This window comes from Bos indicus, chromosome X (genome assembly GCF_029378745.1).
Source record: "Bos indicus isolate NIAB-ARS_2022 breed Sahiwal x Tharparkar chromosome X, NIAB-ARS_B.indTharparkar_mat_pri_1.0, whole genome shotgun sequence".
NCBI classification, from domain to species: Eukaryota; Metazoa; Chordata; class Mammalia; order Artiodactyla; family Bovidae; genus Bos; species Bos indicus.
In genome coordinates, this window is record NC_091789.1 from 85,909,173 (window position 1) to 85,936,779 (window position 27,607).

Sequence of the window (27,607 nt, forward strand, 5' to 3'; positions counted from 1 at the left end):
AGCTGTGTTGCATAATGCCTGTACATGGCCTAAAGACAGGCTTCTAGGGAGGGAGAAAGTCTATTTTCCTCAAGATTGAACTTCAGTTTTATCTGGGACTCCAAGGAAACTTGAGATGCTGGAATGTGGGAATTTTAACTCTCAACCACTCCTAAAAAGGTGATTTTTGCACACTCACCACAAACCTTGGCTATGCAAAGGTATCACAGGCACTGAGTAGTTTACCTTAGGTGGGATATATTCAAAAGAAGAGTCTGGAGACAGAAGGGTATCCTTAGGAAGATGAGATTTTTGTTTGCTGGCTACTTGGAGGAGGTTCAGTTTCTATTTGAAAAGAAAAGACAAAGTATACTTTTCAGGGAAGCTTCTGAGTGTTCATGGATGAAACATAGAATCCTAATTAGCTTAATTTTAAGCCATGGTAAAGTGAGGCCAGATAATAGCAAAGTAGGTTGAAGGATTCCCACTTCACAGGATCAGTATTAGATTTAGAAAGGAGCAAATTTAAATATGTCTTTTATATCATCTGAAATGCACATGACTGTATCATATGGAAACTAGATGAAGACCTCATAAAATAGAGCCAAGTCACTGTATATACTAGGAGGTGCTCCCAAGGGCTGGTCTCAGTTGCAACAGGGTCTTCCAGGGCTTATTAAATGGGTGGGAAGCTGCAGTACCTGCTTCATGAGTTCATTCTCTCGCAGAAGCTGCTGATTTTGCTCACACACTTCCCGCATCTTCTCAAGTTCTTCATCCTGCTTCCAGATAATGCAGTGATAGGTGGGGTTATTTTGGGTACTACATATGGGTTACCAAAGAACTCAGAGATGAAAACACACTACTGCCAAGTTGCTGGCAGCAGATGGTTTTTGCACAGCAGGCATTGGCACCCAGAAAAATGCCTGATCCCGACCAATTCCTAGATGTCCTGAATGCCACCTCTATTCCAACATTCCCAAGCAGCCATGACCACACTCGCAGGAAGCATGGGCGCTGCCCTATACACCTTCTTCATTTTTTTCTATTTTCTAGCCTCATATCCCTTATTTACATCAGGATGCCAATAAAGAAACCCACCCAGAGAGTCAGCTGTTTCTTTGACATCTTTGGATGCTTTTGTCCATGCTTCTCAACACAGATTAAGAAGTGTATTTGCTGCACTAATGAGCCTGAATAAACTTTCTTGGCACTTAAGACAACTGGATTCATGTACATGACCTTAACAAGTTTGGTTATGTCTTCAATGAGAGGTGCCAAGGAAAACTTAGAGACTGCTGGTTCAGGAAAAAGATGCTAAGTTGGATAAAATAGTGCTCCAACATGCTATTAAAGGGTGTGGTGTTTCCAGACTCTGGAAGAAATGCAGACCCCAGGCATTTTACAAACATGTCAGGTCTTAACTCATAGCAGGCACAGAAAGAGAGAGCTAAATGCCCCTAGGATTCTCCTGGATGATTTAACTTTCTCAACTCTTTAGAGCTCAGGGTTGAGAGAAAGAACGAGGAGGCCTTAAAGTCTGGTACGAAGTATATACTTTCATTTCTGTACCAAAACAGAGGTTATCCTATGTAGGGCTACATCCTAAACATCCCTAAATTGACCAAATAGGGCTAACAAAGCAATAGAGGCTACCATTATAAACTTCTTTTCAGTAGGTAATTTTTTCTGCAGGTTAAACAATGGTCTAAATCAGATAGAGTTCTAAGTCAGGCCTGTGGACCCCATCTCTGGAGAGCTTTGCCTCATGTCCGTACCTGACACTTCAGGGTGTTCAGCAGCTGTTGTTCCTTTTCACTGACTGACTCTTCTAGCTGCTTCTCCGCCATCTGGCTTTGTTGCAGCTGACTGAGGAGGTACAGCACCTAGAGAAAAATACAACCCAATGGTACCAAAGGAATAAGAGGAAAAAGGAATTTCAGTTTATTCCAATAAAGGACAGAAATGGTATGGACCTAACAGAAGCAGAAGATATTAAGAAGAGGTGGTAAGAACACACAGAACTGTACAAAAAAGATCTTCATGACCCAGATAATCACAATGGTGTGATCACTCACCTAGAGCCAGACATCCTGGAATGTGAAGTCAAGTAGGCCTGAGGAAGCATCACTACAAAGCTAGTGGAGGTGATAGAATTCCAGTGGAGCTATTTCAAATCCTGAAAGATGATGCTATGAAAATGCTGCACTCAATATGCCAGTAAATTTGGAAAACTCAGCAGTGGCCACAGGACTGGAAAAGGTCAGTTTTCATTCCAATCCCAAAGAAAGGCAATGCCAAAGAATGCTCAAACTACTCACAATTGCACTCATCTCACACACTAGTAAAGTAATGCTCAAAATTTTCCAAGCCAGGCTTCAGCAATATGTGAACCGTGAACTTACTGATGTTCAAGCTGGTTTTAGAAAAGGCAGAGGAACCAGAGATCAAATTGCCAACGTCCACTGGATCATCGAAAAAGCAAGAGAGTTCCAGAAAGACATCTATTTCTGCTTTATTGACTATGCCAAAGCCTTTGACTGTGTGGATCACAATACACTGTGGAAAATTCTGAAAGAGATGGGAATACCAGATCACCTGACCTACCTCTTGAGAAATCTGTATGCAGGTCAGGAAGCAAGAGTTAGAACTGGACATGGAACAACAGACTGGTTCCAAATAGGAAAAAGAGTAGGTCAAGGCTGTATATTGTTACCCTGCTTATTTAATTTATATGCAGAGTACATCACGAGAAACACTGGGCTGGATGAAGCACAAGCTGGAATCAAGATTGCTGGGAGAAATATCAATAACCTCAGATATGCAGAAATTGAAGAATAACCTTATGGCACCTTTGTGGCATAAATTGAAGAAGAACTAAAGAGCCTCTTGATGAAAGTGAAAGGAGAGTGAAAAAGTTGGCTTAAAGCTCAACATTCAAAAAACTAAGATCGTGGCATCCAGTCCCATCACTTTATGGCAAATAGATGGGGGAACAATGGGAACAGCGAGAGACTATTTTTTTGGGCTCCAAAATCACTGCAGATGGTGACTGCAGCCATGAAATTAAAAGACGCTTACTCCTTGGCAGGAAAGTTATGACCAACCTAGACAGCATATTAAAAAGCAGAGACATTACTTTACCAACAAAGGTCTGTCTCGTCAGGGCTATGGTTTTTCCAGTAGTCATGTATGGATGTGAGAGTTGGATTATAAAGGAAGCTGAGTGCTGAAGAATTGATGCTTTTGAAGTGTGGTGTTGTAGAAGACTCTTGAGAGTCCCTTGGACTGCAAAGAGATCCAACCAGTCCATCCTAAAGGAGATCAGTCCTGAGTGTTCATTGGAAGGACTGATGTTGAAGCTGAAACTCCAATACTTTGGCCACCTGATGTGAAGAGCTGACTCATTTGAAAAGACCCTGATGCTGGGAAAGATTGAAGGCAGGAAGAAAAGGGGATGACAGAGGATGAGATGGGTAGATGGCATCACCGACCCAATCGAGATGAGTTTGAGTAGACTCTGGGAGTTGGTGATGGACAGGAAGGTCTGGCATGCTGTGGTCCATGGGGTCACAAAGAGTCAGACATGACTAAGCAACTGAACTGAACTGAACTGATGCAGTTATTCCTCTGTGATTTCAAAGAAAATTATTCTCTTTTACTCTCATGGCTTGAAGTAGTAAGAACAGCCACAGTATTATCAGCATGTTCATCTTGGTATTAAAGTTGGAGCTTAAGGGACTTCCCAGTGGTCCAGTGGTTAAGAATCCACCTGCCAATGCAGGGAATATGGGTTTGATCCCTGGTTGGGAAACTAAGATCCCACACGCCATGAGGCAATTAAGCTTGTGTACCACAACTACTGAGCCCACGTGCTCTGGAACCCTTGGGCCACAAATACAGAGAAGCCCGTGTGCTGCAACGAAAGATTCTGCATGCTGCAAATAAGACCTGGGACAGCCAAATAAATAAGTAGATAAATACTAAAAAAAAAAAAAATTGGAAGCTAAGAGCCACTGTCACTGGGACATGTAAACTTAGATAGGTCATTTTTCTGTTTCTGGTTTCTTGTTGGCAAAGATTGGAAAAGACTACATGGCCTTTTGAAGGAAACTTCATACCTCCCACTATTATTATTTTAAACCAACAACAGAAAGCAACGATGGTTTGTTTCTCAGTATGGCTTCTTGGCTTGCCAGCTTACCCTCTCTTGGTGCTGTTGTTCCATTCTCACCAGCTCTGCCTGTAACTCTGCTTCTATTTCAGCAAAATGATTTCGTTCCTCAAACAGCATCTTCTGCATGTCAGCATGGCTGGCCTTGTTCTGTTTCAGGTTGCTTTCAAGCTTGCTGACCTGTATTTTGGAGGAGACCAGCTGGAAGGGATAAAAGAAGATCAGTTTATTTGGAGAACGGTCACCTTTCCCCATTCATTAGGCAGGAAAATATCAGCTTTCTTGAAACTGACTGAGAAATATTCTTCCATTTCCAAGTCTAGTCTTATTTTTTCATGTCATATGGATTCTACCATTGAATAGTAACAACACCATTCAAACCAAGAGCCCAGACAGTTATCTGCTGAGATAGGTATCCTAGAGCTGGAAGCCACCACTAAGGTCATTTAATCTTTTGTTCTACTTCAAGGCAAGAATGAATCTAACACAAAGAGTATAAGACAAATCCAAATTCTGATATTCAAAAAGTTCTTCCTTAATTTTAAAGAGAAATCCATAAGTCACACCCTTATGGCTAATTATGTCTCATTTCAGAATGCCTGTGTTCACATGTTGGAACTCGTAGACACATTAGCTGAAACTGCAACTTTGGCTCTTTAGGTTAGATTGATATCCTATAGTGACCTAGTTTTATATTCTCTACTAGTCCAGATGGTGAATATCAAAAATACCAGTGTTCACAAGACTAATAAGGATTTCCTTAGTAGGATAAATCTGCTAATCCAACACAAAAATGTATAAAGGATAGCATTGCTCAAACTTGCAGAGTTAGAGTTTGTATGCTTGCCTTAATCACCAGAGGTGATCAATTTTAATTCCTTTTGTGACAATGGATGATGATACATTATTTTAAGGTCAGTAAAGACGGATTTTCTTTAAATGAATCTTTATATGTCAAAGGTTTTGTCTCTCCTAGATTGTACTTAAAACTTTCTGAATACATATCAGGTGTGTTTTAAAAAGTAGTATAGTATAATATTTTATGTTTGATCAGTGGCCTACTATGGTATCTTAAACTTTTCATAACAGTGAACATTATTGAACACCTGTTACATGCCAGGCATGAGTATCAGCTTGCAAGTTATATATATATATTTTAAGTGACCAGGCTGTACTTGCTCACACAAACCTTTACCCATAAAACTATTTCTCTAATGATAGTGTCATTGTGGTTTCTACCAAGAACAGTGGCAATAGCACTATGACAATATTCCAGGCTAACATCTTACTTCAAACCACCAAACCAGACCCCTAATAGCTGATAGGAAGAAATATTTACTTCTCCAGTTAAGTATTTCAGGGCACACTTGGCTTCCAGAATGGTAGCAATATTCTCCCAGCGGTGTTTTAGTCTGTCTTCACTTTCTGCGTCCAGCAGCTTCTGCTGTAGGTCAGCAATCTGAGCACTCCTTCAGGGAAAGAAACAGTGTGCCTTATTGCTAGTAGCCTCAACATCAAGGAAAGGGAAGAGCTCTAAGGAGAAACTTCAAATACTTTTATGGACAGAGGTATCAGTTAAATATCACTTAAATAATGACTGAGTCATCTGGTTAGGATTTTATACAGTATCTCAAATCTTGTTATAAAGGGACTCTAAGACTATCCAAATGTTTTTATTTTATTAAATACTGGTTGAAATAAGTGGGTCATACAGTGGGCTTGGAAAGATTTGTTTTAGTGAGGCTTTTGTTGTAGCACATTGTCTATAATATGACTTTGTCTTGAGGCCATATAAGCTGGAATTGTGACACGGTGGCTCATATTTACAAGGATAAGATTCAGGTTAGAGACTTTAAGGAAAACTCAAAAGAATGAACAGGTGAATGCTCTTTGATGGAATTGAACATCAAATACATACCTATGGCTGGTGTTGTGAGAAGTTGTCTTAAAGCACTTGCCAAAGGACTGAGAAGTTTCTAAGAAAACTAGATACCATGATACTGGTTATAGCTTCCAGATACTTTATGATCAATTATGGCCTGAGACCAAGGTCTGCATAATATTTCAGTTTAATCAATAGCTTCTTTCTCAAATTTGCTAGGTGTCCAGTGAGAGGGAGTGTACTGGCATGTGTGTAACATGCTGCTGCTGCTGCTAAGTCACTTCAGTCGTGTCCGACTCTGTGCAACTCCATAGACGGCAGCCCACCAGGCTCCCCCGTCCCTGGGATTCTTCAGGCAAGAACAATGGAGTGGGTTGCCATTTCCTTCTCCAATGCATGAAAGTGAAAAGTGAAAGGGAAGTCGCTCAGTCGTGTCTGACTCTTCGCAACCGCATGGACTGCAGCCTACCAGGCTCCTCCGTCCATGGGATTTTCCAGGCAAGAGTGCTGGAGTGGGGTGCCATCGCCTTCTCCAGTGTGTAACATGCAATAAGGTACTATAAAGAAAATGGATACTAAAATAATCTGAGACAGCAGTTCTTAACTTTTTGGGTCCCAGGACCCCTTGACACTCTTAAAAATTATTGAGGACCTCTAAGAAATTCTGCTCATATACATTTTATCTATAGATATTTACACTATTAGAAAGTAAAAGTGAGAAAAATATTTATTAATTCACTTAAGGTCAAAATAATCCATTATATATTAACAATTAGATCTCCAGTGACACTGTTTCCAAATAAAGTCACATTCTAAGGTCTGAGAAGGACATGAACGTGTGTGTGTGTGCATGTCTTTCTCTCTCTCTCTCTCTCTCACACACACACACACACACACACACACAAAACAACATTTTCCAATACAAAAAACAATGCAGTAAGAAGGGTGAGATTGTTTTACACTGACGTATCTCTGTAATGTATGGCTCAGTAGAAGACAGCTGGATTCTCGCATGTCCCTCTGCATTTAATCTTTTGTGACATGTTCTGGTTGATGTAAATGAAGGTAGTCTGGCCACACATGGATATGTAGTTGGACAAGAGAGGAGCATTTTAATTTAATTTTAGCCTCACTGCACAGCTTGTGGGATCTTAGTTCCCTGACCAGGGATTGAACCCAGGGCACTGCAGTGAAAGTATGGAGTCCTAACCACTGTACCACCTGGAAATTCCTGGGAAATTCCTCAATAAAACTGTGGATATTCTTCTTTGAGACTACACCAAAACCCAACAAGTTCCTTAAAAGAGTTGAAATGTAGTTACTTGCCAACTGAATGGATCTTTTACTCTTACGTGATTCTGTAACATGTCATTTGGACGGTCATACAGAACCTTCAAATCAACACATTTTGTTACACAACAGAAATGAGATAACAAATGTTAAGATCACTACTGGGTGCATTAGAAAAGTTATGTAAAACTGTCAAGTTAACAGTGATGGATACACATCATACACAAAATCTAAGTTTTGCGTGAAAGCTCAAATTTTATTTTTGGTGACAAACACTGACAGTTGTTTTCCTTGATGTAACAGGCTCACTCTGCTCATTTTTGAGAAAATGTCTGCCAAGTACCCAAGTCTGAATAACCATACTTTGTCTGTCAGTAGTTCTTTCAAGTAAAACTGATGTTCTGTGAAAAAAGAGGCCTGTCAAGCTCACACCTCAAACTGCACAAATGCTTTTCCTTGAGACAAACATCAGCCTTTGACGTCAGCACAAGTGCTTTATGCATTCTTCCCATTCCGTCACTCGGAACATTATAAAGATCTGAACTCAAGAGTTGAGATTTTAAAAAATTAACAATTTTTATTGTTTTATCACAGCCATTCTTGAGTAAAACTGACTTTTAAAAAAATGAGAGTGTGTGATGATGAAGTATTCAATGATCGCTAGTACAGGTTTGTGCTGGGCTTCTCAGGTGGTGCTAGTGGTAAAGCACCTGCCTGCTAATGCAGGAGACGTAAGAGATGCGGGTTCAATTCCTGGGTTGGGAAGATCCACTGGAGGAGGGCATGGTAACTCACTTCAGTATTCTTGCCTGGAGAATCCCATGGCCAGAGGAGCCTGGCAGGCTATGGTCCATGGGGTCGCAAAGAGTCAGACATGAATGAGTGACTGAGCACAACATGTGGCACAGGTTTGTGCCATTGCTTTGATTCAAGCCAAGGTGCTAGCAGTTTTGTCCACTATTGCTTTGGCATTATTATGGCAAATGTCAATACAGTAAAAATGGCAAACAAGTTCTTAATATTATTATAAAAACAGGGAGTCACATAGGTTCCCTGAAAGGGTCTCAGAGATGCCCAGGAGACTGTACACCATACTTTGAGAACCCTGGTCTAATATGTGGTCCTTTCCTTCAACAAGCTTACAATCTGTCTAGATTGACAAGACTAATAGATGTAAAATAATCAATAAATATAAAGATAACATATATCATCTGTACTACATGACTGAGTACTGTAATTTCTGAAGGAGTTTAGAGAAGAGGAAAATTAGTGAGGGATGAAGAGTCAGGGAAGGCTTCTTGGAAGAGGTGGGCCAGAACACTAGAGTTGTTTTATCTATCAAATGCCCTTTCCTATCTTTAGAGAAATTCCTTTGATTAAACTCACCTTGGTCTAATTGCACTCTACCTGGCACCTGCCCTACATTTATATAATCATTTACTTATGCACAATGGTGTGCAGGTAAATGTTTAACAAACAGCACCTAAAAATACCAGATCTGATTTGTAGCCTTTGCTAGTTTCCATAGTGGAAATATTCTCACCACGAGCGATTGTAAGCTATCAACAGTTTACAGCATACCTGAAATTTTAACAAACAATTTCAACACACCACTGTCAGTCAACATAATGTTTCTACTTGAGAGCAAGGACAATGCCATCTATACTTTCTATATATCCCAACTACATCTAGTGTAGCACAAAGTGAAGTAAAGTGAAGTCACTCAGTCGTGTCCAACTCTTTGTGACCCTATGGACTGTAGCCTATCAGGTTCCTCTGTCCATGGGATTTTCCAGGCAAGAATACTGGAGTGGGTTGCCATTTCCTTCTCCAAGTGTAGCACAAAGCAGAACATCAATTGCTGAGTGACTTAAAGACATAGCCGAAGATATACAGCTAGTGTGTGTTGCTGAAAACAAATTAAATGATCTCCAAGGTCTTCTGGGCAATAAAATTCTATTATACCTAAGACAGTATAAAATATCTATCAAAGTTCTGTTACTTATAGATTTCATAGATATTTAAAAGACAGTAATAGTGATTAAAGAGAAGAGCATTTACCAAGCACTTCTAAGATGCCAAGTTCTGTGTTAAGTACTTTACTTTCTATTTATTTTTTTTGGCTGTGCTGAGTCTTAGTTGCTTTGCACAGGCTTTCTCTAGTTGCAGTGAGTGGGGGTTACGCTTTGCTGAGGTGCTTGGGCTACTCATTGTGGTGGCTTCTCCTGCTGTGGAGCACAGGCTGCAGGTGCGTGGGCCTCAGTAGTTGTAGCACACAGGCTCAGTCGTTGTGGCATCTGGGCCCTAGAGAGCACGGGCTCCAGCAGTTGTGGTGCATGGGCTTAGTTGCTCTGAGGCATGTGGAATCTTCCTGGACTAGAGATTGAACCTGTGTCCCTTGCATTGGCAGGAGGATTCCTTTCCACTGAGCCACTGGGGAAGTCCTATACTTTACTTTCTAATCTCGTTTAATGCTCATGATAGTTTACTTATGCATTTTATCTACTTTGCTGATGATCTCTAAAATTCTTTCTCCCAGGTTGTTGATCTTCTGGTATCATTTATTGGGTTCCTCTAAAGTTTTGTTTTTTGTCAGTTCTTGTGATATATCATGGACTTCCCTGGTGGCTCAGACACTAAAGATTTGGAATTAGATAAAATGGGTTTCAAATCCTGGTTCTTTATAATCTTTAGCAAATTTTTAAAGATCTTTCAACTTTAGATCTCTAAAGTAAGAAGAGAAGAATGATGCTTATCTTATAACGTATATATCTCACAGAGAGACTGAATGAGAAAATGTATCTAACATGCCTAGTGAAGTGTATAGTTCAAAAAATCACTATTTTCTCTTGTTTCTCCCACATCACAAAGCTTTTGAATCACTGATTGATAGTTTCTATTTTGATTCAAGGCATAAGTTTTTATAATGCCTTAGAGATAGTACCATTACCTGAGTTCCATTTCAGTCTCTAGGCTTTCAATCTGCTTTTTAATGGAATCCTCTGATGCAGGAACTTGACCACGCAGTTCAGCAAGTGAGAATGTTCGCCTCTGTAAAGAAGTGGGGATGAGGGTGAAGCTCTAATTGGAAAGAAGTTCTCTAAATTAGTGAGGGTTTCTGCAGGGTGTGGAGTATGATCATTGGCAATATATTTCCACAGAGCACTTACCCGGAGTTTAGGAGGTGGATTCTCCCCAGATTCCATTTTTAATTTGAGTTGAGCCACATCCTGAGCCAGAATCTTTCTGTCTTCCAGAAGGTCATTCAGATGGCGTTTGGCTTCCTCAGTACTGACCATTATCTCAATTTCATTTCCAAGCCAACTCTAGAAGATAAATCAGTCATGTTAGGTTAAGGATGAGGAATCTCTGGCCCATGGGCTAGATTCACTCCAGGTTTAATTTCACTTGAACCAGAGCCCAAGTAAGTAGAAGTGAGATTTCCATTTGTGCCAAAACTCACCAAAAATCCCAATAGTGCTCTAAGAGCCTTTAGCAGCAATTTCCAAAAAGGTCACAAGAAAGCTTTCTGCAGAAAATTTTTCTTCAGATATCCTAGCATTTCTATGTATTCTGTCTTTACCTTCTCCATTTTCTCCTAACCTTTGTCCATAATAAGTCATAACACAGAACTGAAGTATATTTTGATCATCTGTTCTACTTAATAAACAGTAACCATTATTAATCTTTAAAATAGATCCATGGAATTTTTTAAAATGCAATTAACTAAATTCAGTTTTTAGAAAGGTAACCTGGACGTCCCTGGTGGTACACTGGGTAAGAATCCACCTGCCAAGGCAGGGGACATGGGTTCAAACCCTGGTCTGGGAGGAACCCACATGCCATGGAGCAACTGAGCCTAAGCACCACAACAGCTGAGCCCATGCTCTAGAGCCTGCACACTGCAACATCTGAGCCCATGTGTTGCTACTACTGAAGCCCATGTGCATAACCTGTGCTCTACAACAACAGAAGCCACCACAATGAGAAGCCTGTGTATCGCAATGAAGATCCAGTGTAATAAAAAACAGATACTTTCAAAAAATGAAAAACTTCATTTTTAGATGAAGATATACCATGCTAAGAGTAGTCAAAGAAAGCTAGAGTGGATATGTTTTTATATTAATGGTTTATTATTAATTATTATTAATCAAATATAATTATTTGATATTAATCTGGAACCAATTCTGGCCATCTGGAATCAAGATTGCTGGGAGAAATATCAATAACCTGAGATATGCAGATGACACCACCCTTTATGGCAGAAACTGAAGAGGAACCAAAGAGCCTCTTGATGAAGGTGAAAGAGGAGAGTGAAAAAGCTGGATTAAAACTCAACATTCAAAAAATGAAGATCATGGCATCTGGTCCCATCACTTCATGGCAAATAGATGGGGAAACAATGGAAACAATGACAGATTTTATTTTCTTGGGCTACAAAATCATTGGAGATGGTGACTACAGCCATGAAATTAAAAGATGCTTGCTCCTTGGAAGAAAAGCTATGACCAATCTAGACAGCATATTAAAAAGCAGAGACATTACTTTGCCAACAAAGGTCCATATAGTCAAAGATATGGTTTATCCAGTAGTCATGTATGGATGTGAGAGCTGGACCATAAAGAAGGCTGAATGCTGAAGAACTGATGCTTGTGAACTGTGGTGTTGGAGAAGACTCTTGAGTGCCCCTTGGACTGCAAGGATATCAAACCAGTTAATCCTAAAGGAAATCCATCCTGAATATTCATTAGAAGGACTGATGCTGAAACTGAAGTTCCAATACTTTGGCCACCTGATGTGAAGAGCCGACTCACTGGAAAAGACTCTGATGCTGGGAAAGATTGAAGGCAGGAGAAGGGGATGACAGAGGTTGAGATGGTTGGATGGCATCACTGACTCAATGGATATGAGTTTGAGCAAGCTCCGGGACATGGTGAAGGACAGGGAAGCCTGGAGTGCTGCAGTCCATGGGGTTGCAAAGAGTTGGACATGACTGAGTGACTGAAAAACAACAAATACAGAATTTGCATTAAAGAATATTATTACCCACATTTATATGGGCAATAAATCTATGACAAAGGAGGCAAGAATATACAATGGGGAAAAGACAGCCTCTACAATAAATGGTACTCGGAAAACTGGACAACTACATGCAAAAGAATCAAACTGGACTACTTTCTCACATCATACACAAAAATAAATTCAAAATGGATCAAAGACCTAAACGTAAGACCTGAAACCATAAATCTTTTTAGAAGGAAATATAGGCAGTGAGCTCTTTGACATCAGTCTTAATAATATTTTACTATAGTATCCTCAGGCAAGGGAAACAAAAGCAAAAATAAACAAATGGTACTACATCCAACTAAAAGCTCTTGCATAGCAAAGGAAACCATCAACAAAATGAAAAGGCCATCTACTGAAAGGGAGAAGATATTTGCAAATGATATATCTGATAAGAGGTTAATATCCAAAATACACAAAGAACTCATAGAGCTCAATATCAAAGACAAACAAAAACAAAACTAGATTTTAAAATGGATAGAGGATCTGAATAGACAGTTTTCCAAAGAAGACATACAGATGGCCAACAGACACATGAAAAGATATTCAACATCACTAACCATCAGGGAAACGCAAATCAAAACCACAATGAGATATCACCTCACACCGGTCAGAATGGCTATTATCAAAAAGACAACAAATGATAAGTGTTGGTTATCCATTTTAAATATAGCATTGTGTACACCTGAAACTATCAAAACATTGTTAATCAACTATACTCCAATATAAAATACAAAGTTTAAAAAAATTTCAAAAGAAACAAGTGTTGGTGAGGCTGTGGGAAAAAGGGAACTCTCGTGCACTGTTGGTGAGAATGTAAATTGGTAAAGGCACGATGGAAAACAGTATGGAGATTCTCAAAAAATTAAAAATAGTACTACCAAATGATCTAGCAATTCCACTCCTGGGTATTTATCCAAAGAAAACAAAAAGCATAATTAGAAATCATATATGCACCCCAATGTTCATCGCAGCACTATTTACAATAGCCAGTGTACAATAACCTAAGTGTCATCAATAGGTGAATGGATAAAGATGTGAGATATATGTATATATAAGATGGGATGTTACCCAGCCATAAGAATGAAATCTTGCCATTTGTGACAACATGAGTACACTTAGAGGATATTATGCTTAGTGAAATAAGTCAAAGATAAACTATGTGATTTCACTTATAAGTAGAATCTAAAAAACAAAACAAATGAACAAAACAGAAACAGAGTTATAGAGAACAAAAAGGGGAGGAAAAAATAGGTAAGGGAGACTAAGATGTACAAACTTCCAGTTGGAAAATAAAGGAGTCAAAGGTATGAAGTGTACAGTGTGGGGAATATAGACAATAACTATATAATATCTTTGTATGGGGACATATTGGAATTGGACTTATCATGGTGATCATATATTGAATCGCTGTTGTGTAACAGGAACTAACATAGTGTTGTAGGTCAATATACTTCACAAATAAACTAACAACTCATAGCAAAAAAGGTAAGATTTGTGGTTTTCACAGGTGGGGTGTGGGGGAAGGAGGAATTGAATGAAGGCAGTCAAAAGGTACAAAATTCCAGTTATGAGATAAGTAAGTATTAGGGATATAATGTGCAACATGATAAATATAATTAACACTGCTATATGCTATATATAAGTTGTTAAAAGAGTAAATCCTAAGAGTTCTCATCACAAGAAAAAATTTTCTATTTCTTTAATTTAGTATCTATATGAAATGATAGATGTTCACTAAACTTATTGTGATTATCATTTAATGATGTATATAAGTCAAATCACTATGCTGTACACCTTAAACTTATGTAGTGCTGTATATCGATTTATCTCAATAAAATTGGAAGAAAAAAGGAATATTGTCAAGGATAAAAAAAGATAATTTCATAATGGTAAGGGAGTCAATTATTCAAGAACTTAATCCTTAATGTTAATGCCCATAATATACAAAGCACCAAGATATTTGAAACAAAATCATATATAAGCCAACAAAGGAGATAATGTAGAATCATAAATATACTCAACTGATCCAAAAGAAGCCAGAAAACAAGGAAAAGGGAATGAAGAACAGATGGGACAAATAGAGAAAATTTGCCTGCCAATGCAGGGTACACGGGTTCAATCCCTGGTCCAGGAAGATCCCACATACCATGGGGCAACTAAGCCCATGCGCCACAACTACTGAACCCTGCATGCCCAGAGCCGGTGCTCCCCAAGAGGAGCCACCTCAGATGAAGAGTAGCCCCTGCTTGCTGCAACTAGGGAAAGCTTGTGCACAGCAATGAAGACCCACTGCCATCAAAATAAATTAAAAACAAAATAAAACAAAGAAGGCACAAAGAGGTTAAAGCTAAAAGGATTTTTAAAAATATACCATGATAACATTAAAAGAAAGCTTGAGGGACTTATTATCAGAAAAAGTAGATCTCAGAACAAAGAATATTGCTAGGAATAAAAAAGATCATTTTATAATAATAAAGGGATCAATTAATCTTAAATGTTTATGCCCCTAATAATAGAGCTTCAAAATATATGGAGCAAATCTAGAACTATAAGAAGAAAAAAACAAATCCATAATTCTAGTTGAAGATTTCAATACCCATTTCTAAGTAATTGACAGAACAAGTAGGCAGAAAATCAGCAAGGAAACAGTAGAAATGAACTGCACAATCTATCAAATTGACATGATTGACATTTATAGAACACTCTATCCAACTATAGCAGAATATACATTCTCAAGTACACAAAGTGTGAACATTTGCCAAGACTGACCATTTTCTAGGTCATAATATATCTCAATAAATTCAAGGGAATTCAAGTCATAAAAAGTACATTCTCTAACCACAATGGAATTAAATTAGAAATCATAACAGAAAGATATTTGGAAAAATCCCCTAATATTTGGAAACTAAATAACATCCTTTAGATTTCATTAAAGGAGTATTAAAGGGGAAATTTATAGCACTAAATGTTTATATTAGAAAAGAACTGAAATCAATGACCTCAGGTTCTACCTCAATAAACTTTAAAAAAGCCAATTAAATCCAAAGCAGAAATAAGGAAATAATAAAGATCAGATTAGAAATTAATGAACTGGGGTTTTGGGGATAGTTTTTTTAACTGTGGTAGAATATACATAACATAAAGCTTACTATTTTAACCATTTGTAAGAATGAGCTGATTCTTTGATAAACCTTAGCCAAACTAATCAAGAAAAAGGAGAAAAGACAAAATATCAGTAATATGAATGAGACAGAGGACATTACTACAGCTTTTACAGATATTAGGAAGATAATAAGGGAATATTATGAATAACTTCATGCCTTTATGAGCTTATTCATCCATGTGTTTGGCATAAAGTTATTCATGTCAAACACACAAACTACCAAAGCTCACTAACTGAATTACAGTTAACCCCTCCTCTGACCCAAAGCAACAACTAACAGAAACATCCTTCAGGCCTAGATGGCTTAACTTGTGAATTGTACAAAACTTGTAAGGAAGAAACAATATTAGTTCTATACAAACTCTTCCAGACAATTGAAGAGGAGGCAATACTTTCTCACTTATTCTAGAAGGCCTCGATATCAAAACCAGACAAAGACATAAGAAAACAACAGACCAATGTCCCTCAAGAATACAGATATAAAAATTGTACACAAAATTTTTATTTTAGCAAGATCTTAATTTATATATTGTTGAACTCAACAATGGAGCTTCCTCACTGGTTGAGCGGTAAAGAATCTGCTTGCAATGCAGGAGATCCAGGTTCAATCCCTGAGTCAGGAAGATACCCCTGGAGGAGGGCAAGGCAACCCACTCCAGTATTTTTGCCTGGAGTATCCCAAGGACAGAGAAGCCTGGTGGGCTATAGTCCATAGGGTCACAAAGAGTCGGACACAACTGAAGCAACTGAGCATGCACGCATGTACACACGAGCTCAACAATACATAAAAAGGATGATATATCACCACTACGTGGAGTTTATTCAAAGACTACAAGGCTGACTCGATATTTGAACTTCGAAATCATTTACCAAATCAACAAACTAGACACAAAAAGTATTTGGCAAAATCTATATCCACTCATCGAAAATTCTCTTGTGGACCCGTAATTAGAACCCACCAGGCCTTTTCACTGCTGGGGGCCTGGGTTTGATCCCCGGTTAGGGAATTAAGATCCTGCAAACTGTGTGGTGTAGCCAAAAAAAAAAAAATTATATCCATTCAAGATAAGAACTCACAGCAAACTAAGAACAGATAAGAACATTCTCAAGCTGATAAAGGACCTCTATGAAAAACCTACAGCTAATATCACACTTAATAGTAAAGACTGAATATTGTTCCCCTGAGATCAGGAACAGAAGGGTTTCTACTGTCATTTCTCCTATTCAGTGTCATCCTGAATGTCCTAGCCAATGCAATAGGGCAAATAAAATAAATAAAAGACATATATATTATAAAAGAAGAGATAAAACTGAATTTATGGATGGCATGATTATCTATGTAGAAAGTCCCAGAGAACCTACAAAATAGCTACAAAACTAATGAAGGCAGAAGATAAAAATTAATATACAAAAGTCAACTGTATTTCTATATACTAGCACTGAACAACTAGATAAATAATTTGGCAGTTTCTTGTAAAGTTACACATCCACTTACATTGTTGTTGCTGTTCACGTGCTAAGTTGTGTCTGCCTCTTTGCGACCCCATGGGCTGCAGCACGCCAGGCTTCCCTGTCCTTTATATGGTCACACTTACCATATGACCAAGCAATCTCACTCTTAGGTATTTACTCAAGTGAATGACTGACTACCTTTGTTATACAGAAACCTGTATGAGAATGTTTTTATAACCGCTTTATTCATGAGCACCAAAAACTAGGAGAAAAACGACTCCAAGGTAACCTTTAAATGATTAGATAAAGTGAATAGATAAAGGAACATCCATACAATGGAATAATATAGGCAACAGCATGGATGGGCTTCCCTTGTGGCTCAGTGGTAAAGAATCCACCTGCCAATGCAGGAGACACAGGATATGTGGGTTCAGTCCCTGGGTGGGGAAAATCCCCTGGAGGAGGAAATGGCAACCCACTCTGGTATTCTTGCCTGCAAAATCTCATGAACAGAGGAGCCTGGCAGGCTACAGTCCATGGGGTCGCAAAGAGTTGGACGTGACAGTACACACAGACACACAGGGATGAATTTCAAATGCCTTATTCTAAGTGAAAGAAGCCATACTGTATGTTTCCAGTTAAATGACATGGATACAATGCAAAGTGAAAACAGTAATGACAGAATGCAGATCAGTGTTTATGAAAGGCCGGGGATGGATGTGGGAGATGACTACAAAGTGTTACAGGGCAATTTGGAGGGGATAAGTATTCTATATTTTGATAATAACCAGTTTTAACATCAAACTTACAGAACTGTACTACACTAAAAAGGGTAAATCTTACTGTATGTCAGTTATATTGTAATAAAATAAATTGGAAAAAAATCAATGCCATTTGCCATACTGAGTAAAAACAAATCATAAGATCATCTCAAGAGGATTCAGAAAAAACTTTTGGAAAAACCCAACATCCAGTCATGATAAAAACCTTTCAGCAAACTAGGAATAGATAAGAACTTATTCAATCTGATACAAAAACCTATAGCTAATATACTTAACGGTGAAAGACTGAAAGCTATCCTTCTAAAATTAGGAACAAAGCAAGGATGTCCTCTTTTCATCTATTCTACTGATATTTTACTAGAGGTTCTAGCAAGTACAATTAGGTAAGAAAGGCTTTTTTTTTAGGGCATACAGAGTGGGCAAGGATAAATAAAATTGTCCCTATGTGCAGATGACATGATCATCTACATAGAAAATCCAGTGACAGAAAGCAGATTAATGGATGCCTGGAGATGGAGGGGTAGAAGGATAGATTGGGTATGGGAGGGAGGGATTACAAAAGTGGACAAAGAAAGTTTTGAGCCTGATGGACACTGACATTATCTTGATTGTGGTGATGATTTAAAGGTGTATATCTGTGTCAAAACTTTTAAAAATGTACACATTAAAGATGTATAATTTATTGTAGGTCAAATATACCTCGATAAAATTGTTAAAAAATTTTATCTGCTCAAAGTTTATGACCAACAGGGATCAAGACTCAGGAACAGAAAGAGTTCACTACTCCTATTCTTTAACAACCATTTGGAGGTAATCATATCTTTGGGAAATAAGGTTTTCAGGTAGAACTTCAGATTTTGTAATGTTTACTTCTAAATAAAAAGAAAGCAACTTCCCATTTTCCCCTGTCCCCAGTGTACATAAGACAAATGGTGGTTCAAGCTGTCCATACCTTCACTCGAGCCGCAGTGCCCTCCATTCCACGACTCTGAGACTCTTTCCGCTTATCTGCGACCTCTCGCTGTTTTTGGAGAGCATCCTTGAGACGCTTGTTGGCAGCTGCTGCCTAAATAAAAATGGTTCATAGTAATGTTGAATTAAAGGGTATGAAAGAAGAACATTCTTATTTCTAGCATAAAAATTCTATGGGTCTAAATTCTATAGGAACCACATTTCTAAGTCCCCATGTACATAACACTGGTTATGGCTTAAGAGCCTAGGGGAAGTACACATTTCAAGGAAGTACTGCAGACTGATAGTATCTAGAAATGTCATACATCAGTATTCCTTTTTTTTTTTTTTTGTAAAGAAGCAAGTCCAATCAGGAAAAAAATCCTTATTTGAATACTGCCATTTTCAGCAGGTTTTATGCTTGACCAACAGGGATCAAGACTCAAATTGCTGTCAAGGTTGGTATCCCTGGTTTCTCAGGACACTGGCTCATTTAAGGGATGCTATTCTACCAGCATCTAAGCCTGAAAGTGATAATATACTTGACCTAGCAGACTGGATTTTCTTACCTCCTCAGTTTTACGTCTGAGCACATTAGACTGTTTCTGGAAGTTTCTTTCAAGTTTGAGCAGTTCATATTGCCTCTTGCGGTCCTAAGAAGAAAAGAGTCAGATTTTTAATTGCTATTCAGCTAGTTAAAATAAAACCTTATAATGTAACTGAAGAGTCTTTCAACAGTACAGTCATTATGGAAAGCAGAATGAAAATTCCTTAAAAAATCAAAAATAGAGACCATATGATCTGATAATCTCACTACTGAGTATCCATGCAAAGGAAATGAAATCGGTATCTTGAAGAGATACCTAAATTCCCATACTCATTGCAGCATTATTCACAATAACCAAGCTATGGAAATAACCTAAGTTGACAAAAGTTGTTGACAAACGAATGGATAAAGAAAATGTGGAATATATTGCTGCCTGAACAACACAAGGTTAGGGGTGTCAACTCTCATGCAATCAAAAATTTGTGTGTAACTTTACAGTTGGCCCTCCATATCTGTGGTTCTGCATCCATACATTCAACCGATCGTGGATAGTATAGTGCATGTGTGCTAAGTCTCTTCAGTTGTGTCCTACTCTTTGCAACACTATGGACAGTAGTCTGCCAGACTCCTCTGTCCATGGGATTCTCCAGGCAAAAATACTGGAGTGGGTTGTCATGCTCTCCTCCAGGGGATCTTCCTGACCGAGGGATCGAATGTCTTTTATGTCTTCTGCACCGGGAGGTGGGTTTCTTACCACTAGCACCACCTGGGAAGCCCCTGAATAGTATAGTAGTGTAGTATTTACTATTGGAAAAAAAACATGTGTAAGTTGACCCATTAAGTTCAAATCCATGTTGTTCAAGGGTCAATTGTATACACAATGGAATATTATTCATTCACAAACAAGAAGGAAATCCTGCCATTTGAAACAACGTGGATGAACCTGGAGGTCATTATGGTAAATGAAATAAACCAGACTGAGAAAGACAAATACTATATGATCTCTTATATGTGCTAAGTCATCTCAGTGGTGTCTGACTCTTTGTGACCCTATGGACCGCAGCCTACTAGGCTTCTCTGTTCATGGGATTTTCCAGGCAAGAATACTGGAGTGGGTTGCCATGCTCTCTTCCAGGGAATCTTCCCAACCCAGGGATCGAACCCACGTCCTCTGCATTGTCAGGCAGCTTCTTTACCACTAGCATCACCTGGGAAGCCCTCTCACTTATATACAGAATCTAAAAAAGTTGAACTCATATAACCAGAGAGTAGAATGGTAGTTATCAGAGACTGAGGAGGGGGGTGAAGAAAATGGGGAAAGGTTGGTAAAAGGGTATAAACTTTTAGTTATAGTGTATAACAAAGTAACTATAGTTAACAATACTATATTGTATACTTAAATCTGCTAAGAGAGTAGATCTTAAGTGTTCTCACACTGAAAATAAAGGGTAACTATGTGAGGTCATGGATTTGCTGGAATCAGAAAATGTCATATTTCCAAGCTTCTTCTCTTTCAAGATTGTTATGACTATTCTGGGTCACTTGCATTTCCATATGAATTTTAGGATAAACGTGTGAATTTCTATAAATAAGCTAGACAAAATTTGGTTGGGATTGTGTTGAATCTGTAGATCAATCTTGGGGTATTCCAACCTAATATTAAGTCTTCCCACTCATGAGCAGGGTTATTTTTCTTTTCACTTAGATCTTCAATTAATTAAAGGATGTTTTGTAGTTTTTAGTATGCAAGTCTTACACTTGTTTTGTTAAGCTTATTCCTAAGTATTTTATTCTTATTGATATTATTATAAATGGAATTGTCTTAATTTCATTTTCAAATTGTTAGTTTTTAGTGAAGAGAAATATAACCAAATTTTGTGCATTGAACTTATATCCTGCAACCCTCCTGCTCATGTATTTGTTCTAACAGTTTTCAGTTGATTCTCTAGGATTTTCTATATACAAGATCATGTCATCTCTAACAGAGATAGTTTTGCCTTTTCCTTTTCAATCTAGATGCCTTTCATATATCTTACTTGCCTAAGTGTCCTGGCTAGAAACTCCAGGACAATGTTGAATAGAAGTGGTGAGAGTGGATGCCCTTGTCTTGTTCCTGATTTGATGAGAATTCAGCTGTTAATTTTATTGGGATTTCTCCATATGTGATGAGTCATTTTATTTTGCTGCTTTTAAGTTTTTTGTCTTTGTCTTTCAACATTTGGACATGATGTGTCTTGGGTGTGGATCTCTGTAAATTTATCCTACTTGTAGTTGATTGAACTTCTTAGATGCGTAATGTTTTTTTTAAATCAAATTTAGAAGGTTTTCAGTCATTAGATCTTAGAATATTTTGACTGTTGTTTCATTTATTGTTCTCATGAGCTACCAGTCTCCTCCTAATTGTTCACTACCAAAATTTCCATAGTTTTTGACAGCACATTTAGGTTTTAACTTCCCCAGATTCTGTTGCGAAATAAAGCCAGTCCCCTTAGGGAAAACTTCATTCCTATGGCCTGCCTCTCCCCCGGGCAGAACCATCTGTACCACTGTTTAGGACCTGGTGGGACAGCAGCCCATTTCTCTGAGTGACATCTCTGTTCTAGGATTAGGATGCTGAGCAGGGGCAGCATACCCTATTTTTCTTGGTTTGCCTCTCTTGACATGGAACCTACATCCTATCATTAGAGGGGTTAGGATAGTCAGACCCCAGTAGTTGTGGTCTTCTGCAGCAGGGGTAGAGCTTCCACTCTGTACACGGGGGTGAGATGGAAGAAGGGATCCCCAGACCTCTTGGCTGTTTTTACTCAAAAAAAAAAAAAAAAAAAGCTTCAGCAAAATGGAGCTGTTGGGTAGGAGGGAGGGAGTTGCTTGAAGCTCAAAGGCTACAGACTCTTTGCTGTTCTTATTGAGATTAAATAGATTTCCTGGAATGAGCATTACTTCCTTATGCCCTTAAGATAATTTCCAGAGACTTTTAATGGTTGTTTTAATAAATGTCACCAGTTGCACTTCTTTTGCTGGGAAGAGAGTCCACAAAGCTCCTTGTGCCACCATTCCTAAAACATTTCTCTCATTTTTTGACTCAACATATCACATTCTGGCCTGTTCTAAAAATGATCCCAAATTAATGTTCTTTCCTGTGCTTTCTAAGATCACTGTTACTATTCTAATCCAGGTCCCTATTATCTTTCTGGATGATGCAATAGCTGCTTGTGTTCTGGCCTCTAGATTCCTAATACTTTAGTTTGTTTAACACCTGAAGCCCAGATGTATCTTGGAAAGCAGTACTTTGCTGATATTACTTTGTTTCTCAAAAATCCTAAAAATCTTTAAACTAACAAAATAAATTTCAAATTTCCTGAATCTTTAACAATCCAGCTTCAACTTGTCTTTCCAATGAAATCTTCTCTGACTATCCTTCATCCAACATGGATCATTTGCTATTCCTTGAAAATTCCGACAAAGCTGTTATCTCTGTGTCTTCATTCCTGTTCTTCCATTTATCTGGAATGCTGGCATTTACCTCTGTCAAAATCCTCCCTATTGTTCAAGGCCTTTTCAGTTATCATCTTTTTAGTCCAACTAGAAGTGTGGTTCCCTTTCTTAACTACATTGGCATTTTAGACTACTTGTAAAGTACAAGTCTCTTTATTTCTTGTATTGAAGAAAACTATGCTTAATTTTTTATGGTTTTAATTTTTTTGTTTATTCTTATAAAAAGATAGGAACTGTTTTCAGACCTTTGAAAAATTCCATGAGTTTTTTAAACCTTCTAAATAATTTTTAATTACTTTAGAAATATTTTAATTTAAAAATATTTTTAAATAAAACATTTTTAAAAAACGGTACACTCTTTTTCTTAAACATTTTCTTTTCTAATTAGTCTCCAGTGTATGTATTTGGTAACCACCTGGGCTGAACCTTGCTGGATGTCAGAACAACAATAAAAAAAGGGAGGTGGGAGGAAGGTTCAAGAGGGAGGTGACATATGTACACCCATGGCTGACCAATGAGGATACAAGGCAGAAACCAACACTGCAAAGCAACCCCTGCCAGCCAAAAATAAACAATTTTTTATAAAGTAAACAAATTAAAAAAAATAAAAAATTATTTTCATTATTTTCTGCTTTCCTGATTATTATCCTCCCTGGTACTACATTACATGCAAATATTACATAAACTTCACTATCTTAACATCACTCTCAAATTAATATATTGGAACACTAACTTGTTGAAGAAAACCATGTTTATGTCCCACTTTCCCATTTAGACAAGATATTCTCTTTTCACAACAGATTTCTTTTATAATGCTCAGTAAAAAATAAAACTACCATCACCTTTAGAAATTATATTCTACCACTCTTTGTAGATAAGACATTCTTCAAGGGCAGAACATGTATACTACTCATCTTTCTATTTTCCATGGTATCTAGTGGATAGTACCTTGCACATAGTAGACGTTTAAAAAAAACGTCATGTTAAATTCATGAATACATCATATATTTAGAGATCCAGTTGTTAGAAGAGAGGCTTTAATGCTAGTCAGCCCAGAAAAGGGTTCATTAGTTAGGACTCTGAGAAGTTGCAGTTACTTACCCGTTCTTTTAACTGGATTACTTCTTTGTCTTTTTGTTGCTTCCATTGTCTAAACCTCTCTGCATCCTCTTTCATCTGACGCATTAACTGTACCCGCTGGTTTTTTATCACCTATGAAAACAAAAATCAGCACAACAGTAGTCACCTGCATTTATTCTGGGCTGATATACAGATGGATAGACTAACCATTAAGGAAAGAAAATCCAGAGCTGAGCTGAAAAGTTTGCCAACAGATTTTCTGATTATGCTTGCAATACTCCTTACTATGCTTGCACAGGGTTTCCAAGTATAGACTATACAAATAGACACTCTGAACAAATAATAGAAAAAAATAGTTCAGTCACTCAGTCCTGTCCAACTCTTTGTGACCCCATGGACTGCAGCATGCCAGGCTTCTTTGTTCTTCACCAACTTCTGGAGCTAGCTCAAATTCATGTCCATCAAGTTGGTGATGCCATCCAACTATCTCATCCTCTGTCGTCCACTTCTCCTCCTGCCTTCAATCTTTCCCAGCATCAGGGTCTTTTCTAAAGAGTCAGTTCTTCACATCAGGTGGAGCTGATATTGGAGTATCAGATATACTTGCAAAGTATTGGAACTTCAGATTCAGCATCAGTCCTTCCAATGAATATTGAGCAGTGATTTCCTTGAGGATGGACTGGTTGGAACTCCTTGCAGTCCAAGGGACTCTCAAGAGTCTTCTCCAACACCACAGTTCAAAAGCATCAATTCTTCAGTGCTCAGCTTTCTTTAAGGTCCAACTCTCACATCCATACATGACTACCGGAAAAACCATAGCTTTAACTAGATGGACCTTTGTTCACAAAGTAATGTCTCTACTTTTTAATATGCTGTCTAGGTTGCTGCTGCTGCTGCTAAGTCACTTTAGTCATGTCCGACTCTGTGTGACCCCATAGATGGAAGCCCACCACACTCCCCCATCCCCGGGATTCTCCAGGCAAGAATACTGGAGTGGGTTGCCATTTCCTTCTCCAATGTGTGAAAGTGAAAAGTGAAAGGGAAGTCGCTCAGTCGTGTCCGACTCTTAGTGACCCCATGGACTGCAGCCTACCCGGCTCCGCTGTTCATGGGATTTTCCAGGCAAGAGTACTGGAGTGGGGTGCCATTGCCTTCTCCAGCTGTCCAGGTTGGTCATAGCTTTCTTCCAAGGAACAAGTGTCTTTCAATTCCATGCTGCAGTCACCATCTGCAGTGATTTTGGAGCCCCCCAAAATAAAGTCTCTCACTGAAAACAAAGTGCCATGAAGTGATGGGACTGGATGCTATGATCTTCGTTTTTTGAATGTTGAGTTATAAGCCAGCTTTTTCACTTTCCTCTGTCATCCTCAAGAAGTTCTTTAGTTCCTCTTGGATTTCTGCCATAAGGGTGGTACCATCTGCATATCTGAGGCTATTGATATTTCTCCCGGCAATCTTGATTCCAGCTTGTGCTTTATCCAGCCAGGCACTTCTCATGATGTACTCTGCATATAAATTAAATAAGCAAGGTGACAATATACAGCCTTGACATGCTCCTTTCCCAATTTGGAACCAGTCTGTTGTTCCATGTCCAGTTCTAACTGTTGCTTCTTGACCGGCATACAGATTTTGCAGGAGGCAAGTAAGGTGGTCTGCTATTCCCATCTCTTGAAGAATTTTCCAGTTTGTGGTGATCTGTACATTCAAAGGATTTAGCATAGTCAATGAAGCAGATGTTTTTCTGGAATTCTCTTGCTTTTTCTATGATCCAAGGGATGTTGGCAATTTGATCCCTGATTCCTCTGTGTTTTCTAAATCCAGCTTGAACATCTGGAAGTTCATGTACTATTGAAGCCTCACTTGAGAATTTTGAGCATTACTTTGCTAGTGTGTGAGTGCAACTGTGCGGTAGTTTGAACATTTTTTGGCATTGCCTTTCTTTGGGATTGGAATGAAAATTGACCTTTTCCAGTCTTGTGGCCACTGCTGAGTTTTCCAAATTTGCTGGCATATTGAGTACAGCACTTTTACAGCATTATATTTTAGGATTTGAAGTAGCTTAGCTGGAATTCTATCACCTCCACTAGCTTTGCTCATAGTGATGCTTCCTAAGGCCCACTTGATTTCGCATTCTAGGATGTCTGGCGGTAGTTGAGTGATTACACCATTGTGGTTGTCTGGGTCATTAAGATCTTTTTTGTATAAAAAATGTACCTACAAGCTAAAACCAGCTCTAAATTCACTGCATATAAATGGAATTTCAAGGAAGTATCTACTAAGTCTCAAGGACAAATCTACCTAGCAACCACTGTATTCAAATAGGTTCAGTACAATGACCTGTAACCACCACTTTGTAGATGTCAGAAGTCAAACATCAGTGACCGAAAATCCTCTCTAGGTGTCAGTCATTTTGTAATCACTTTGCAGAATTATTCCACATGAGCATGGAAAGTAGTCAAAATATCACCACTAAATATTAAGGTATCCTTGCCCTTTGGTTTCAGAGAATCTAACATTAAAATTCTGAATGTCAAAACTGAGTTTTGTTATTCAAATTATAGATGACTACTATCACAATGTCCTTACAAAAACGACATTTGCGGAGATTCAAGCTACTTACTCACTTGAAAACACCTTTGTAGTATAATTCTAATAGAACACCTATGGTTGTTAAGTTTCTACAGGGTAAATGCAAGGATGAGAGTTTATTACTCGTATTTCCTGGTTCAGTTTGGAGACGGTATGCTCTGTGGATTCTTTCAGCTTCAGAAGTTTAGACTGTTCATTCAGTTTCTTCTTCAGATCAGCTATTTGACCCTCTAGCTCCTGGAGACGTTTCCGGCGGCGCTCACTCAACCTAAACACAGATTTTGTAGGAATGAGGACTAGCAGGAGCAAAGTCTGATTTCAAAAGACATAATATTAGACTTTCAGGTTTATACCCTTGATATATATAATATAGGTGACCAGTCATATAGCCATCTTAAATAAGGAAGACTGGATTTCCCTGGTAGTTCAGTGGATAAGAATCTGCCTGCCAATGCCAGGACCAGGGTTCAATTCCTGGTCTTGGAAGATTCCACATGCCTTGGGGCTACCAAGCCCGTGCCCCACAACCACTGAGCCCACTTGCCACAACTACCAAAGCCTGCACATCCTAGAGCCTGTGCTCTGTAACAAAAGAAGTCCGGGCACTGCAGCTAGAGAGTACTCCCCACTCGCTGCAATTAGGGAAAGCCTGTGCACAGCAACAAAGACCTGGCACAGCCAAAAATAAATAAATAAATAGACATTAAAAAAAATGAATACTACCCCCAAAACTAAAACTGTCTCAAAAATTAGAGCTTAATACAAAGAGTAAAGGAAATTTTTTGAGTATATAACTATGCAGTTGTCTCAATACTACTCCCCGCCGGCCCCGTGCCACCGCCACTTTGTGTTAAAAGGATGGTTCTTTAAAAGCATTTCACTTCACTTTAGTTATAAGGAATTATTCTGATGATTGTTACATAAGCCTGAGATAGAAAGCAAACATTCAACATAACTTCTAAGAACATGAATTTTGGATACTATAGAGAAATAGAATCACTGAGTAAAAAGAAGGTAGAATAGCCAATAAGGCAAAGGTCTAAGGGACAGTGGGATATTCTGGTGATTTGTCTTGGCTTTATTCTTAACTGACTATATTCTGACTATATTCTTAAGGGATGGCTAGATTGTTTTCATTTACTAGCCTGAATATTAA

General features: G+C 38.4%; 1 protein-coding gene across 3 annotated transcripts in view; it reads right to left on the reverse strand.

The window, feature by feature from the left end:
• KIF4A (kinesin family member 4A) overlaps positions 1-27,607 on the reverse strand; it is a 129,793-nt gene that overhangs the window by 15,036 nt on the left and 87,150 nt on the right. For 2 of the 3 annotated variants that reach the window (XM_070784779.1, XM_070784781.1), the window contains exons 17-27: positions 26,575-26,719; positions 23,884-23,994; positions 19,310-19,393; positions 18,742-18,855; positions 10,496-10,651; positions 10,276-10,376; positions 5,493-5,622; positions 4,184-4,354; positions 1,758-1,865; positions 681-761; positions 226-324 (exon numbers count right to left, since the gene is read on the reverse strand). In XM_070784779.1, the coding sequence (XP_070640880.1) occupies positions 226-324; positions 681-761; positions 1,758-1,865; positions 4,184-4,354; positions 5,493-5,622; positions 10,276-10,376; positions 10,496-10,651; positions 18,742-18,855; positions 19,310-19,393; positions 23,884-23,994; positions 26,575-26,719 (1,300 nt within the window). The remainder of the gene's footprint in view (positions 1-225; positions 325-680; positions 762-1,757; positions 1,866-4,183; positions 4,355-5,492; positions 5,623-10,275; positions 10,377-10,495; positions 10,652-18,741; positions 18,856-19,309; positions 19,394-23,883; positions 23,995-26,574; positions 26,720-27,607) is intronic. The other variant, XM_019956143.2, reaches the window with a different exon arrangement.